The sequence below is a fragment of the Emericellopsis cladophorae genome (genome assembly GCF_022114955.1).
Source record: "Emericellopsis cladophorae strain MUM 19.33 chromosome Unknown NODE_5_length_938552_cov_118_678949, whole genome shotgun sequence".
Taxonomy (NCBI): Eukaryota; Fungi; Ascomycota; class Sordariomycetes; order Hypocreales; family Bionectriaceae; genus Emericellopsis; species Emericellopsis cladophorae.
The window spans coordinates 861,934-876,428 of NW_026250930.1; the positions used below are offsets into that span (position 1 = coordinate 861,934).

Consider the following 14,495-nt stretch of genomic DNA (forward strand, 5'->3'; position numbering starts at 1 on the left):
TGTAGCGGCTGCGCTGACCTGCAGGGCCACAAGCTTTGCCCCGCTTAAATTTTGGCTGCAGCTGGGCCCCGAATCCAAAGAAGGCACACCTGAGCCTCGTCCACTTTGGCGGGCACCCGAACGCACCGCACCTCCAATTGCACCTGGAAAGCTCCAGTCCCCTTCGCTCACCTCCATCCAGCGGGTTGATCTTTCTCTCTGCCCTCCTCCTGAACCTTCACCTCCTTCCCCTACATTCTGTCCCATACTGCCTCTGATTTCGTCCTCCTCTCCTTCTCTAATACCACTGCCTGTGCACACGAGGGCAGCTCCCATTACATCTGTGCTCATTGCTGACCCGCCATCCCACCTTTCAGCTCCCCCGCGACCACAAGCCTCTCATCATGGCTGCCAACGGCGACAAGGGCCTCTCGGCCAACGACAAGATCCAGCGTTTCGCGGCGCCTAGCCGGTCCATGAGCCCAATGCCTTCGCATGCTCTCTTCAGCGACAAGACCAGGTGCTTCGTCTACGGTCTCCAGCCCCGTGCCGTTCAGGGCATGCTCGACTTCGACTTCATCTGCAAGCGCAAGACCCCATCAGTTGCTGGCATTATCTACACCTTCGGCGGTCAATTCGTCTCAAAGATGTACTGGGGCACCAGCGAGACTCTGTTGCCCGTCTACCAGCAGGTCGATCAGGCCATGAGCAAGCACCCCGATGTCGACGTCGTGGTCAACTTTGCCTCGTCCCGCAGTGTCTACAGCTCCACCATGGAGCTGATGGAGAACCCCCAGATCAAGACCATTGCCATCATTGCTGAGGGCGTACCCGAGCGTGTAAGTTTTCTGTGAGCCACCGCCAAATGCGCCAGCTAATCAAAACTCAGCGTGCCCGTGAGATCGCCCACGTTGCTCAGAAGAAGGGTGTCACCATCATTGGCCCTGCCACCGTTGGTGGAATCAAGCCCGGGAGCTTCAAGATCGGTAACACTGGTGGTATGATGGACAACATTGTGTCCTCCAAGCTCTACCGCAAGGGCTCCGTCGGCTACGTCTCCAAGTCCGGTGGCATGTCCAACGAGCTCAACAACATCATCTCCACAACCACCGACGGTGTCTACGAGGGTATTGCTATCGGTGGTGACCGCTACCCCGGCACCACCTTCATCGACCACATGCTCAGATACCAGGCCGACCCTGAATGCAAGATTCTCGTCTTGCTTGGTGAGGTTGGTGGTGTTGAGGAGTACAAGGTCATTGAGGCCGTCAAGCAGGGTGTCATCACTAAGCCCATCGTTGCCTGGGCCATCGGTACGTGCGCCAGTATGTTCAAGACCGAGGTCCAGTTCGGTCACGCTGGTTCTTTTGCCAACTCGCAGCTCGAGACGGCCGCCAACAAGAACAAGTCCATGCGTGAGGCTGGTTTCTTCGTCCCCAACACCTTCGAGGATCTTCCTCAGACCTTGACTGAGGTCTACCAGAAGCTTGTCCAGGAGGGCACCATCACTCCCCAGTCTGAGCCTGCTGTGCCCAAGATCCCCATGGACTACTCCTGGGCTCAGGAGCTTGGCCTCATCCGTAAGCCTGCTGCCTTCATCTCCACTATCTCCGACGATCGTGGTCAGGAACTCCTCTACGCCGGCATGCCCATCTCGGACGTCTTCAAAGAGGACATTGGCATCGGTGGTGTCATGTCTCTTCTGTGGTTCCGTCGCCGCCTTCCCAAGTACGCCTCCAAGTTCTTGGAGATGGTCCTCATGCTCACTGCCGACCACGGTCCCGCCGTGTCTGGTGCCATGAACACCATCATCACAACTCGTGCCGGCAAGGACCTGATCAGCGCTCTCGTCTCCGGTCTCTTGACCATTGGTTCGCGCTTTGGTGGTGCCCTCGACGGCGCTGCTGAGGAATTCACCAAGGCTTTTGACAAGGGTCTGAGCCCCCGTGAGTTTGTCGACGGCATGCGCAAGGCCAACAAGCTCATTCCTGGTATCGGCCACCGCATCAAGTCCCGCAACAACCCCGATCTGCGTGTCGAGCTGGTCAAGGAGTACGTCCTGGCCAACTTCCCCAACCACAAGCTGCTCGACTACGCTCTGGCTGTCGAGTCTGTCACCACTTCCAAGAAGGACAACCTGATTCTCAACGTTGATGGCTGCATTGCCGTCTGCTTTGTCGACCTTGTCCGCAACTGCGGCGCTTTCTCTGCGGAGGAGGCCGAGGACTACCTGAAGATGGGTGTTCTCAACGGTCTCTTCGTTCTCGGCCGCAGCATTGGTCTCATTGCTCACTTCCTCGACCAGAAGCGTCTGCGCACCGGCCTCTACCGCCATCCTTGGGACGATATCACCTACCTTCTGCCTTCCCTCGCTCAGGGCCAACCAGGGTCTGAGGGCCGCGTGGAGGTGTCTGTGTAAAGGTTTTATGTTGATGATGCGGTTTGAAATTAAGGTGTTTGCTGGATCTGGGGTAGAGCGAGATGTATGAAAGCCTGGAATGATATGGCGCTAGAGCTATAACACCTTGATGGTTTACTAGAATATAATGACCAAACTACCTATTGTTATCTTTTGTGTTCTTGCGTGCTCAATATGACAGCGGTATCTCAAATTCGTTTCATCGTTTTGAGGTCCCATCTGCTTTCTTATGACTTCCATAAACAGACAGTGATGGACGAAAGGTTGGCTGTCTAGGAATTATGAACAAAACATGCGCCTCACACCGCTACAACATGCTCAACACAATGGTACAAGCTGTACTGCGCTTGCCAGGAGCTAGAAACTATTAAAAACTAGAAATGCACATTGACCGCCATTTGTGCAAGCATTTGACCGACTGTGATCGCCGAATGTCGGCTGGGGTGCATGAGGTGTGCATGTGCATGTGCAGGGTAGCTGGCTTCAACGAAATGCACGCGAAATGCGAGGTCACGTGGCTGCAAGGCATATCAATTTGAGAGTCTTGGCGGCAGCTTGTAACTTTCATCGACAGCATCCCATCGAAAGTAGCGAGCAAAGTGTGCAAACGCGACGAAACTACACCCAGCGAACTCAGCCGCGCGTAACGACCACGAAAAAGAGTCGAATCAAAATCACAATCATCCTCCTGCCATTCGCGCAACCGACTCATTGTGGCTATCCCAGCCACAACACCGACCACCGAAACTTCATCAAACCACACATATACCAGCTCAGCATGGCCTTCTTCCGCATAACACTACACCGCTCGAGCATTGGCATGCCCGAGCGCACGCGCGGCGTTCTACATGCCCTCGGTCTCCGGCGACGCGCACAGACTGTCTTCCATCCCGTGAGTCGGCAAACGGCCGGTATGATCATGAAGGTGAAGGAGCTGGTACGAGTGGAGGAGGTCGACTGCAGTCTCAGCAAGAATCAAGTCAAGGCGGAGCGAACTCCGGACGCCGGATTCTACCTCGAGAGAAAAGTGCAGAGGATGGAGGGCTGAGACATGACGGCGCGCATCGGTTATGTTTGTTCAGAAGAGGAGGACTGACTGGTCGTGCACTCTACGCGACCGCAATTGTATATATTTGTAACGACTTGTGTAACATACTAGACTAGCGATTCTGGGATACGAATACGCAAATGTGGACCACGCCTCTATCGTCTAGGGGGACGTGTGTTGTCAAGATCACTGATTGATTTTGCATTTGCCATGCTGATCACTGGTGTCTACTGCTGGGTCTCTTTTCCTTTCCCGGGAAAAACCACAGACCCGAATCCCACCAAACTATTCGCAAGGAAAAAAAAGGGAAACCAATGCCCCTATTCGTACAAAATCATGCCACAGCGTCGCTACTCTCTCCTCAGCGAGCCGCGGCGCGGTAGACTGCTCTCCGAACGCTCGCCTTCCTAAAAGCTGCGCGCCTTGTCAATGTACTCAGAAGAGGGCGTCTCATACTCATTGACAAAGTAGGTTTCGCTGTTCTTGCTGAACCAATTGGTGAACTTGGAAATCTCCTCCCTAAGGCGCGAGACAGACTGTTGATCCATGTTGGTTTGGGCAAGAAGTTCGGGCAGAGAAACTGTGCATGGTGTTAGTGGCGTGGTGCAGAGAGGGAGAATGGCCAAGTCGTACCGATCAGACGAGCAAGATGTTCGGCGCCGTAGACGTCCGCAGGTGACTTATACTGCTCATCGTCTGATTTCTCCCACAGCTTGCGCACCTCCAAGTACTGATGACGTTCAAAACTAGAGTCGTTAGAATGGTTTGCTCGCAACGCCTGCGATGAACGAGCCTCACCGATAGAGGAGAATGCGACCCAGAGCCTTTTGGAAATATTCTTGGAACCCGGCGATCACCTCCAGGAGGATGTCGTGGCTGGCTGTACCTGGTGGACGCGCCGGGCTCTCGTAGTCAATGTACGCATCAAGAATGTTGCGGACAGAGCGCTTGTGGGGAAGAGGCACAAGCTGATTATTCTTGGTAATGTTCTCCCAATCATCAACGAGTAGCGCCTGGAGATGGTCGGGGACCACAATATTGATCATAGGTTTGGCGTGGAAGGCATCCTCCTGACAAATGAGTTAGTGCCGTCCTGCTCAGTCGCAAGCTTGCGCTGACAGTTGTCTGAACGATAGTAGTGAAGTGAAGGCGCAATCCTAGTGAGCCATTTGCACTGGTGACAGTGTGCGATCAGAGTCGCTGTCCGCCGAATCATTGGGTGGTTCTGGGGGTGGTGTTTTCATAGACTGCTGCGGCTTCGCAACCCCCAATGGCTTCTGTTCCTGACCATCCTGACACTCTGCCAATTCTTTGGCGGGAACATCTGGCCTGGTCGAACGACGTTGGCGCACGCGCTTCTCCGTACAGGGAATCCGGCTGCCAGGAGCGACGTATCTGTCGTCAAACAGAAGAGCACCCCTGGCACCAACATAGCGATGATTGCGTCTAGGTAGTTCAAGGAGATGATCGCGCACTTCCCATCGCGCATACTGCTTGGCCTTGGCTTTCGCAGACAGCACCTTGGGTGGCACTGCGCTGGATGCTTCACCGGCCACGTCCATTGCTGTTTGTTGGACGGAGGTGCTCTCTTCAAACTTCGCATCAAGATCGGCCAGGTGTGGGTTGCGACCAACGTCGGACATTGGAAAGTCATGGGGCGTGTAAGGAACAGGCCGAGCAATGGGCTTCATCTTGGGAACTTTCTCCATTTTCTTACAAGGGTTTGGTTTGACGTGATGTGGCATGGCAGCGGGTTGTATGAGATGATACGGAGTGCTGGTGTTATGTGTGAAGGTGGCAGGGAAGGTAAAGTAAATGAGAACAGGTACTTGAGGACAGATGTGTTAAGCAAAAGGTACAAGGCGCACAAGAAAAAGTTCATGGAGATAAAAGGAGAAGGTTTCGGCGGACTAGTGAGCGTTGTGCACGCAGGCGGCAACTCTGCATCCCAGTGACAAGGCTGACCTGGGAAGATGGTGTTGTGCGATCGACCTGATGAGAGAGGCTTGGATGTAGCTGTATCCTTTCCCAATGGCAGAGCCATATAACACCAGCTCATCGTGACTTGCAACTTTGCAATGGGTCGAGGCGTGGGTGAGTGTGCAAGCCTGAATGCAGAGGACAACGCCGCTTTATCTGCACGATGCTGTGAAGCACACGCGATCAGGAGGCTGCGGATTGTTACCCGTTGGACAGGAGCAACAAACGCCTTGGGTATTTTTGCGGAAAACTCAAGTCCGGGCAAGCCGAATCATCAAGGCAGATGGATGATCCAGTGTCAAGTGGATGAAGAGTTATGCAGAGCCAAAACGTGCCACACATGTCCGCCTGGTGCAGCACAAACAGGTCGAGATGAGAAGGAAAATCGCTTACCTGCTCGAGGTCCCAGTCTTTGCCCCTGCGCCCCCCCCGAACCCCTTGAGCAGCCGAAGACGAGCGCTCCTCACTGCCGCGCGCGGAGTCTGTGGTGCCAGGCTTGACTGTCCTCTTGGGAACCCTGTTGCTTTTCTGCATGTTGCTTCGCAGCTGGGCATGGAGCTGCAAGGCTAATTCCTTGTGCTCGTCGTCGAGGGGGCGGATGCGATCGACGGTGACCCAGTCATCCCACGTGTTTTTCCAGCCCTTGTAGTGGACTTTGTAACGGAAGCCCTCGGCTGGCTTCTCGAATGGTTGAACATCCATGATTTTGGCCTCGTACAGCATGTCCATGTGAAAGCAGAGAACCTTTTCGTCCTTGTTGAACTGAGGCTGCGGTTGGCGTGCTGGAGGCATCTTGGTCTGCCCGTGCAAAGCACAATGAGCTGCTCTTGTTGTGTTTCTGGGTAAATGGGGAAGGGCTTCCGTGCCTCCCTAAGCGCGTTGTTGATGCCCTCGGTGACTGCCTCGACAGTGGCTAGTCTCAAGGCGACAGTGATTTCCTTCCGAATTTGTGAGTGAAGAATGAAGATTGGGACAATAAAGTGAGCCTTTTGTAAGGCACGTGGTGCTGATGATGGTTTCAGGTGATGGCATGAGAGAGATGGTCAAGTCGCCTTGAGTCTTGGTTGTCCCTTTTCCTCCCGTCAGGGTCGCGATCTCGGATCCTGCCCAATCACGCGTCGCGCTGCACTCTACCAGGCAAGCAACAGACACTCGCCAGATTCTTCTCAAAGACAAGTGACTCGCTTTGCATATACTCAAAATTTTCTTGCCTAGGATCTACGGCTGGTTTTGGACAATATATCAAGTGCTGCGAGCAGTCACAGCCCAAGTATCAGCCGTTGCCGATCCCACGTTGTCTTAATGCCGCCCACCTGCTCAAGTTCGATGGCATTTGTCGAAACGTCGCTGGACAGCACATTTATTAGAAGGCTAGACCCAGCATCTCATTCTGGTACTCATTGTCACGGCCAAGAGACTTCCACTGATCCCGAGAACACAACTTTTCAATCAGTACAGGCGCAGTATGTAGGCTAAGCCTTGCCGGCTCAGTCGCTTGTCCAACGGAAGCTCGCATCACTCGTGAGCACACAGCACTCAACACAAGGTAAAACGAAAATTGAAAGGTAGTGGCTTATGATTCGGGGCTATTGTCCACAGCGAGGCGCCACCGTAGCCTAATCCAGGTCAGTTGAGTTCCGACACATCTCAAGATGGTCGTCGCCACTGTTCCCCGCGATGGGGCGTCACGAGAACCTAAATATCACACTCAGGACGAGTTCTTCGGCTTCAGAAGCCATGGTACTATTTCCAAGGGCCTTGCGATGTGATTAGCTGTCAAGCGACTGAAACCGAGCCTGAAGACGCGAACAGCAGTCGAACTAGGCTTGACACTGGCCCTGATCAGGTCGGGTTGCAACAGTTCCGGCACAAAGTGGGTATTGAATGCTAATATCACACAAATATCGGCGACTGGATCACCCAAAGCTATGTCAAGAGACTCTCGTTCCTTTCGGCGACCACCTTGTTGAATGTCGTGGGACCATATCCCGGGAGTCGCAGGTACGTAGCGAAGAGCGAGGGGGGGGAGAGGGGGGGAGACACACCGTGAATGTGTTTCAAACATGATAGTAAGACATAGACTGTCATATCTAGACGACATAGTGAACATCAACAACAGCTTGCCGTTTTGCAGTGTCAAGGTTGTGCGCTTTGTACCTTCCCTTACCTCATTCCCACTTGGGCACTGCTACGTCACACCATCCCACTAAACGCGTCAAACCGACAGCACCTCTGTATCCCAGATCCCCATTCTCGACCATGGCGATCACTGAGACTGACGTCTTGACCAATTACCTCCTCAACCCCGCGCCTCTGCCGTTGGTCGTCACATTCGAGCGCTTCGCTGAGCACTTTCCCCCAGCGCAACGCGACGCACCCGCCGTGCGAGCGCTATGGCAGGATCTTGTCGCGCAGCGGGAACGCGTCTTGGCGGCGGTGCGAGAGAACATTGAAGAGGAAGTGGTGCGAGGAAGGGCGATGCGTCGCGAGGTGCTGCGGAAGAGGAGAGAAGAGGGCACCGACGAGGTTGATGCCGAGATTGAGATGGAGCGAGCGGTAGGAACCCAGCCTCGTCACGTTATGTCGAATCAGTGCCTAATGGTGCCAGCTATTCGGAGATCTGTCCGGCGCAAAGCGCGCGAAGCACACTCTCGACTCGATCATTCCTGAACTGGAGAGCGCAGCTCTTGCCTTGGAGGCTGATGTTGCAAAGCTACAGGATGAAGAGGTAAAGCTCCTCGAACTGGTCAAGTCCAACGTCGACAGCCTGAGCGACCTCCGCTATGGCAAGTTCAGCAACGCAAAGATTCGAGACGAGGTGCTTGATGGATTACGCACGCTGCAGGAGACATGCAGTAACAAATGATGATACCAAAATAACGAAAGAATGATTACAATTTCATTATACGAGGGAACGGGTCACCCTCCAGCGCAATCATAGACGACTAACAAGGTCAGATCGCACGCTTCCCGTACGTGAAACACCGACACCGGATTTTTCCGCCATTACAACCTCCAGCGCTCCCACTACGAAATGATAGCAAGGCCGCAGCATCTGCCACGCTTTGGTTCCCTGGCCAATCCTGCTCTTCATTGCATTGTCGTCTCAGCACGGTATATCGTCTAAATTTACCTGCCAGCAGGCTGCTGCTGCTGACCGTGGCCCTCCATGCGGCGGGACCTAAGGAAAACACACATTAGTCGCTGTTGTTGTTGCCCGCCTCGTCTCTGCGCGGACCGGGGACTAAGACCCACATCATAGAACGGCTGAAGAAGGAGATGATGAGCATAAAGGCCCAGCTGGGGAGCAGGTTGAAGCCCCAGAGGAGGTAGGCAAAGGGGACAGAAAGGCCATGCTCAGCCGCCTTGCCATTGAAGGGGTGCCAGAACGACTCCTCGAGCTTGAACTCGGTCTTGTGCTTGCCCTGGAGGGCGACGAGGTCGTCAGAGGTGACAGTCGTGAGGTTAAGGCGCTTCTTGTAGATGTCAATGGGTGCGGGCTCAGGGAGCATCTGGAAGGCCCAGAGCCAGCCAACGCCAGCAGACCAGACGTTGCAGAGAATGGGCTGGTCGTCGCAGTTGAGCATGCCCATGTGAGGCGCGTCGGTCTGGAGAGCGAACTTGGCGGCCGTCTCGTTGAAGGCCTGCTCGACGCGGTCGCAGTGGCCTGATGAATTAGCATCCTGGGACGGGGTCTATTGCTTGTCGCGAATACTTACCGAAACAAGTCTTGTTACCACCAGTGGTCAGGATCCACCACTCCTCAGGCTCCGTCTGGCCCTCCTTGACAGGCTCGTAGAGAGTCTGCTTCCAGTTGTCCAGGGTGAGGATGCTGAGCTTCATCGCGCCAGCCTTGGCCTCAGCCGCGGCGACGGGGTCATGGCGCCCAGTGTTGGGGATGTACGACCCAAAGTTGCCGAGGAAGTTCTGGAACTGAGCCTGGTACTGGCCAAAGGCGTCCTGCTGAGCAGAAGCCAGAGCGGGCAGCGCCGCAACAAGAGTTGTGAAGCGCATTGTGATTGTGCTGATGTGGGTGGTTGCGGGGAGACGAACGGGACACGTTGAGGACGGACGGCTGGAGCCTCCTGGTCACTAAAATAAACGCGCTGACGACGGGCAGTCGGGGACTGGAGACCTAGACTGGAGCAGGGAATGGAGACGCCTGGATGGGGAAGGGACGAAGGACTGACTCGGACTGGAGAGAGAAGGAGAAAAGCCCGGGCTTGATGAATGTACGGAAGGCAGCAAAGTCCCCGAATTTGTTGATTTAATTCCTTTGAGCGCAACAAACGGACAGCAAATTTGGGACATGCATAATCCCTGAACATTCACCTCGTTCACGCCCTCTTCCTGTTCCCTGAAGCCAAGGCTCCGCTCGCCGTCGCAGACGCGCGACTAACAGCCTGAAAGAACGCAGCCAGGCCAGGCCACTGGCAGAACCTCGGGCTCCATGTCGCCCACTGAAGTGTGGCTGGTGGGGCGACAGCTGCCAAGAAGGACGGTGGCTTGACGCGGGGAGGCAGACTGCTCCACTTTAGAACAATGCCAGTGAATATTGCTGTAGACGCGACATGACGCGCCAGGTCGCTGGAAGCGTTTTCAACATCCCAGAGCGCTCAAAATGGTCAGAACCCCCCTTGAACAATGTCCGCGCGATATGAAATACTAAATGTGTATCGCAGCCGCGAAAGTCAGCATCGCCTAAGCGCAAGCGCTATTCATTGCCTGTCGCAGGCGACACGACCCTCGACCGCATCGATGAGCACGAAGGCGGTGCACCACCGGAAGAGACACAACCCAAGAAGCGCGGCAGACCGAAGAAAGTACCACAAGGTGACACTGCAAAGCAATCAGTAGAAGCAGAAGCCGAAGCAAGAACATCAATTGAAGCGCCGCGACGGAAACGAGGACGTCCCTCTCTTGAAGAGCAGGCTCGACACGTACAAGACGGACCTTCGGAAGAGCGCCCACGGAAAAGGGGGCGGCCGCCACACAGAAGAGACAAGCCTGAAGCAGACGATGGCAAGCCAAAAAGGAAGCGTGGGCGACCGTCGCTTGGCGAGAAGAGCCACAGCGAACTGATCGAGGATGTCGTCGCAGTTGATCAGTCCGCGGGACATAATGCACCCGCAGCCGAATTGTCAGCTGAAACAACTCAATCCAGGAGAGGACGCCCAAAGAAGGCTCTTCCGACTCAGCCCCGCGACGACGAGGCTGTCCCGGAGCAAGGAGAGGACCAGCGCGACTCGACGACTGCATCACAGCGGAGACAGAACAGACAACAAGAGCCAGCGCAAGAAGAACCCGAGCAGTCACAGGAGGAGGCGGAGCATTCTGCGGCTGCGACACACAAAAGGGGACGACCGAAGAAGAAGGCCGAGACGCAACCAGAGGAAGACCGTAAACGACGAGAGGGCAGTCCTTCGCCCGCGAAGCGAAAGCGCGGCCGTCCCTCAATGAAAGCTGCCGAGGGACCCTCATCGACAAGCCATGTCACGACCTCCAAACCTGTCAGCGAGCCAGTCGAGGAGCAACAGTCCGGTGGTGAGACGCAGGCTCCGGAAGAGAACATGGCCATTGTGCGGCACTACAACGACATCCTCCCCCGATCCCACCCTCGCCTCGTGCCCAAGGACCGCACTCTCTCCAAGTCGGAGATTGACGAGAAATGGGCGCCTCTGGCTGGCCCGGCGCTGGAGGCAGCCACTGAGCTGCTGGTCCCCGCAGGCCATGCGACAATCAACGCACTGCCTCTCGGCACGACGAGACGCAAGCACACGGAAGCAGCTGTTGCGGGGATACAGAGACGTCTGATGGCGTACACCAGCAAGATGCCCTTTCCGCCGCCGTCGTCGGGCATGCGCCGCAAGGCAAAGAAGCGTGGTGGCCTGCCGGAGGAGTACGAGCCCGAGTTTGACTACGAGTATGTGTACGACAGGACGACCAACCTACAGGCTCAGCTCGACGCCGCGCAGTGCGCGGTGGAGGTGCTGCAGCGGGAAAGGGGCAAGGAAGAGCAGGCGCTGGAGCGCGACTACAAAGTCCTGCAGAATCTCGAGGCCAGTGCGAAAGCAGAGAAGAGAGACGCGAGAGAGTTGATCAAGAAGGTGCATGTCCTTGCGCCAGACAGACGGAGGGCGGTAGAGGACGAGAGTGGCTTGGTGGTCGACGGGAAAGCCCAGCCATCTCTGCAGGTACGTGCTTTCGTTCTCCTTCTGGCTTGGCTTGTTGCCCGAGTTTGCTAACTCGGCAGGATCTTGAGGATGAGGAGGTCAAAAGTCTGGCTATGCAGTTGAGCGGACACATGGACAGCATCCGGACGAACATGGCGCAGCTCGATGGGCTGTCGCCGCAGCTGGAACGGAGCAGTGCCGCGTTGAGGAGTGTCCTGGCGCGACAACTCAGTGACGAAGAGTATCATAGGGTGTTATTCGACTGAAGCATGGCAGCACTTTTCTGTAAGCGAGGCGTTTCTGTTGTTCGACAGTCCTGTGGGCTGAATGGTGGAACAACACTGATTTATCATACCACAAGCAGAGTGCAATCGCAATGGAGGCAAGTTATTCGACCCTCGTGGTTCTGGGTTACATGTGTCATGATCGTTTCGTCATGAGAAGCTTCTTCCAACATTTTCTCAATACCTTTTTCTACTAACACCCGATACAAGAACCAACAACTATATACAGTTTCCAAGAATGAAAAATGATCAGTGAGCGCCACTCATCACCACGCCTATCCAACGCAGTAACCCTACAAGGGCTCAGGAGTACCCTGACACGCTCACGCAACCCGTTTAGAAGCGGAAGCGCCTGGCGAAGCCGGTAGGGCCAGGAACATAGGGCCCGGTACCGTTGCCGGTGGGGTAGGGGATGTGAGTGGTCGCGGTGAGAGTGGTGGTCTCATCGGGCTCGCACTCGTCATACTCGTCCTCATCCTCATCGTACTCGTCCTCATCCTCATCCTCATCATCCTCATCCTCGGTCTCGTGCTCGACGGAGCCGGTAGGGGTAGCGGTGGGGGCAGACTCGTCACCGCCCATGGTGATGTAGACGGTCGAGGCAGGGACAGTGACGGTGACAGCAGAGGGGCAGACGCAAGAGTCGTCACCCTCGGTGTCGGTGGGAATGCCACCGCTGCCTCCCTCGGGGGAGACATCCTCATCCGTGGCAGCGGGAGGCTCGACGGTGAGGGTAAGGGTGTTGGTGGTGGTGGCAGTGGTGGTGGTGGTGGACTCGTCCGAGGCGCTGGACTCATCCTCGCCGGGGCTGTACGGCACGGTGACGGTGGTCTGGTAGGTGGTGCGGACGGTGGTGGTCTCGACGGTGGTGTCGTCCCCAGAGCCGTGGGTGATGGTCATTGTCTGGTCCTCGACGACCTCCGAGGTCTGGGTAGTGAGGCTCACGGGGGCCGTGGTGGCCTCGGGCAAGGCATCGGAAGCGGCCCCGGTGACGGCATCGGTAGGGATGGCGCCCGTCTGGGTGGCCGACTCGATGATGGAAGCGGAGATGGCGGGGGCCTCGGAGACGGGGCAGACGGTGGTGGTAATGTCCCTGGTGATGGTCTCGATGTAGGTGGTCTTGTCGGCCTCGGGCAGCTCCTCGATGTCGGTGGGGTTGGCTGGGCAGTCGGTGACGGTGGGCGCGCAGCTGGTGACGGTGTGGACCTCGGTGGCAATGACGGTCAAGGTGGTCTGGGCGTCACCAGGCAGGGTCGAGTTGTCACGCCTGTATTGCCAGTGCTCAGGGCGGAAGGCTGTGGCGTTGGCCAGGGTGGCAGCGAGGCCGAGGGCAGCAATGGAGGCCTTCATCTTGGAAAAGTGGTGGCAGATGGTTGGGTTGTTGCCAAGTGAGTGAGTGGGTGACAGCAGGCGAAATCGTCAAGCTGAAATCTCCGGGAGGTGAACTAATTCAAAAAAGAGCGAAAATCGATTCCACTTCAGAAAGGCTTGGTTTGGTTGTATCTTGCTTGCAAGACGTCGTTGGCACAGCCAAGTTTGAGTGAATGGAGCGGAAGAGAAAGGAGTGGCAGGAAAAGTCTGATCAAAGACGTTTTCGAAAGGAGCGAGATACCTCAAGGAGCGAGAGTGAAGATGAAGAAGAAGGAGAGGAGGAGAAGAGAGAGAGAGAAGGTGGGCTTGCGAGTAGAAAAGGGACGCATGAGCGAGAACGTTTCGACCCAGGCCGGGCCGGAGTATACGGATCTCCACCTCACAGTCTGCAGACTGCATCTGCGAAATGGCCAGGATTGCCACCCCCGGGATGCTTCAGATTTTGCAGGCTGTATGGACTCTTGGCGTCGATGGCGTGGGCCCGCGCTTGCTTGGGCGCTCAAGCGTCGAGTAGGGCTTTGGCCAGGGTGGCAGTCGTCCGTGACAAACGTGAAACGTGCATCGGCAAGCGGTGATTGATTGCTTATGAGGCGCGTCGAGGCCTGCCTCTGATCTTGTTTCTTGGGTGAGGAGCGCAGCGCATCTGGCTGCTAACCGCTGTATAGCGAGGCAGAGACCGACCGACTCATGTCCTTTGCTTGATTCCCCTGGGTAACGAACCTCTCCAGGCTCTCTCCACCTCATGATTGCCAGAGCAGATACACTCAGCTGGCGGGCAACAAGTCACGGCTGTCCGGCATGCGTACGCACATAGTGTACGTGTTCTTGCATTGACCCATCTGGCCTGGACTCTCTGGCGTGTTTGATGTTGACGACGCCCACGCCTTCACGGAGAGACTGTTGATGAGATAGGGGCCACCTGGGCGGGCAGATCCTAGTCGACTGGGGGCCACTTATGCAGGTACCAAGAGAGCCTGAGACGCTTCCTCCGCCAATCAATCACTGGAGCCCGAATCTCTCTCACCAGCCAGTCGCGCGACTGGACTGTCACGGACTCGACCAGCTCCACGCAGCGCCGAGACACGCAGATCGCTGGCAGATCTTCAAACGCTCGCTCGCGCACCATCTCGTCCACCATTCAAATAATCCCCCTCTCGCGCCCTCATCAACTGATTCAGACCCCTTGCGCGTTTATGCAGCGACTGCGAAACCACCCTCGGCTGGAACGGGATGGCCGTCGT

General features: G+C 56.0%; 7 protein-coding genes across 7 annotated transcripts; 4 read left to right on the forward strand and 3 right to left on the reverse strand.

The window, feature by feature from the left end:
• Nucleotides 1–383: 383 nt before the first annotated feature.
• J7T54_004844 (ATP citrate (pro-S)-lyase) lies at nt 384–2,398 on the forward strand (the record flags this gene model as incomplete). The annotated part of the gene is made up of 2 exons (XM_051503543.1): nt 384–818; nt 869–2,398. The coding sequence occupies 2 exons, from the start codon at nt 384–386 to the stop codon at nt 2,396–2,398; spliced, it is 1,965 nt and encodes a 654-aa protein (XP_051365154.1).
• Nucleotides 2,399–3,176: 778 nt separating this feature from the next.
• J7T54_004845 (Ribosomal protein L30/L7E) lies at nt 3,177–3,446 on the forward strand (the record flags this gene model as incomplete). Its single annotated transcript, XM_051503544.1, has 1 exon — nt 3,177–3,446. The coding sequence occupies one exon, from the start codon at nt 3,177–3,179 to the stop codon at nt 3,444–3,446; it is 270 nt and encodes an 89-aa protein (XP_051365155.1).
• A 407-nt stretch (nt 3,447–3,853) lies between these two features.
• On the reverse strand, nt 3,854–6,218 carry J7T54_004846 (uncharacterized protein; the record flags this gene model as incomplete). Its single annotated transcript, XM_051503545.1, has 5 exons — nt 3,854–4,026; nt 4,080–4,192; nt 4,245–4,516; nt 4,922–5,158; nt 5,820–6,218. The coding sequence occupies 5 exons, from the start codon at nt 6,216–6,218 to the stop codon at nt 3,854–3,856; spliced, it is 1,194 nt and encodes a 397-aa protein (XP_051365156.1).
• A 1,467-nt stretch (nt 6,219–7,685) lies between these two features.
• J7T54_004847 (uncharacterized protein) lies at nt 7,686–8,292 on the forward strand (the record flags this gene model as incomplete). The annotated part of the gene is made up of 2 exons (XM_051503546.1): nt 7,686–7,982; nt 8,035–8,292. 2 exons carry the CDS (start codon nt 7,686–7,688, stop codon nt 8,290–8,292), a joined length of 555 nt encoding a protein of 184 aa, XP_051365157.1.
• A 263-nt stretch (nt 8,293–8,555) lies between these two features.
• J7T54_004848 (uncharacterized protein) lies at nt 8,556–9,440 on the reverse strand (the record flags this gene model as incomplete). The annotated part of the gene is made up of 3 exons (XM_051503547.1): nt 8,556–8,607; nt 8,682–9,093; nt 9,146–9,440. The coding sequence occupies 3 exons, from the start codon at nt 9,438–9,440 to the stop codon at nt 8,556–8,558; spliced, it is 759 nt and encodes a 252-aa protein (XP_051365158.1).
• A 607-nt stretch (nt 9,441–10,047) lies between these two features.
• On the forward strand, nt 10,048–11,865 carry J7T54_004849 (uncharacterized protein; the record flags this gene model as incomplete). Its single annotated transcript, XM_051503548.1, has 4 exons — nt 10,048–10,050; nt 10,109–10,259; nt 10,440–11,620; nt 11,680–11,865. 4 exons carry the CDS (start codon nt 10,048–10,050, stop codon nt 11,863–11,865), a joined length of 1,521 nt encoding a protein of 506 aa, XP_051365159.1.
• A 354-nt stretch (nt 11,866–12,219) lies between these two features.
• On the reverse strand, nt 12,220–13,233 carry J7T54_004850 (uncharacterized protein; the record flags this gene model as incomplete). Its single annotated transcript, XM_051503549.1, has 1 exon — nt 12,220–13,233. The coding sequence occupies one exon, from the start codon at nt 13,231–13,233 to the stop codon at nt 12,220–12,222; it is 1,014 nt and encodes a 337-aa protein (XP_051365160.1).
• Nucleotides 13,234–14,495: the final 1,262 nt, after the last annotated feature.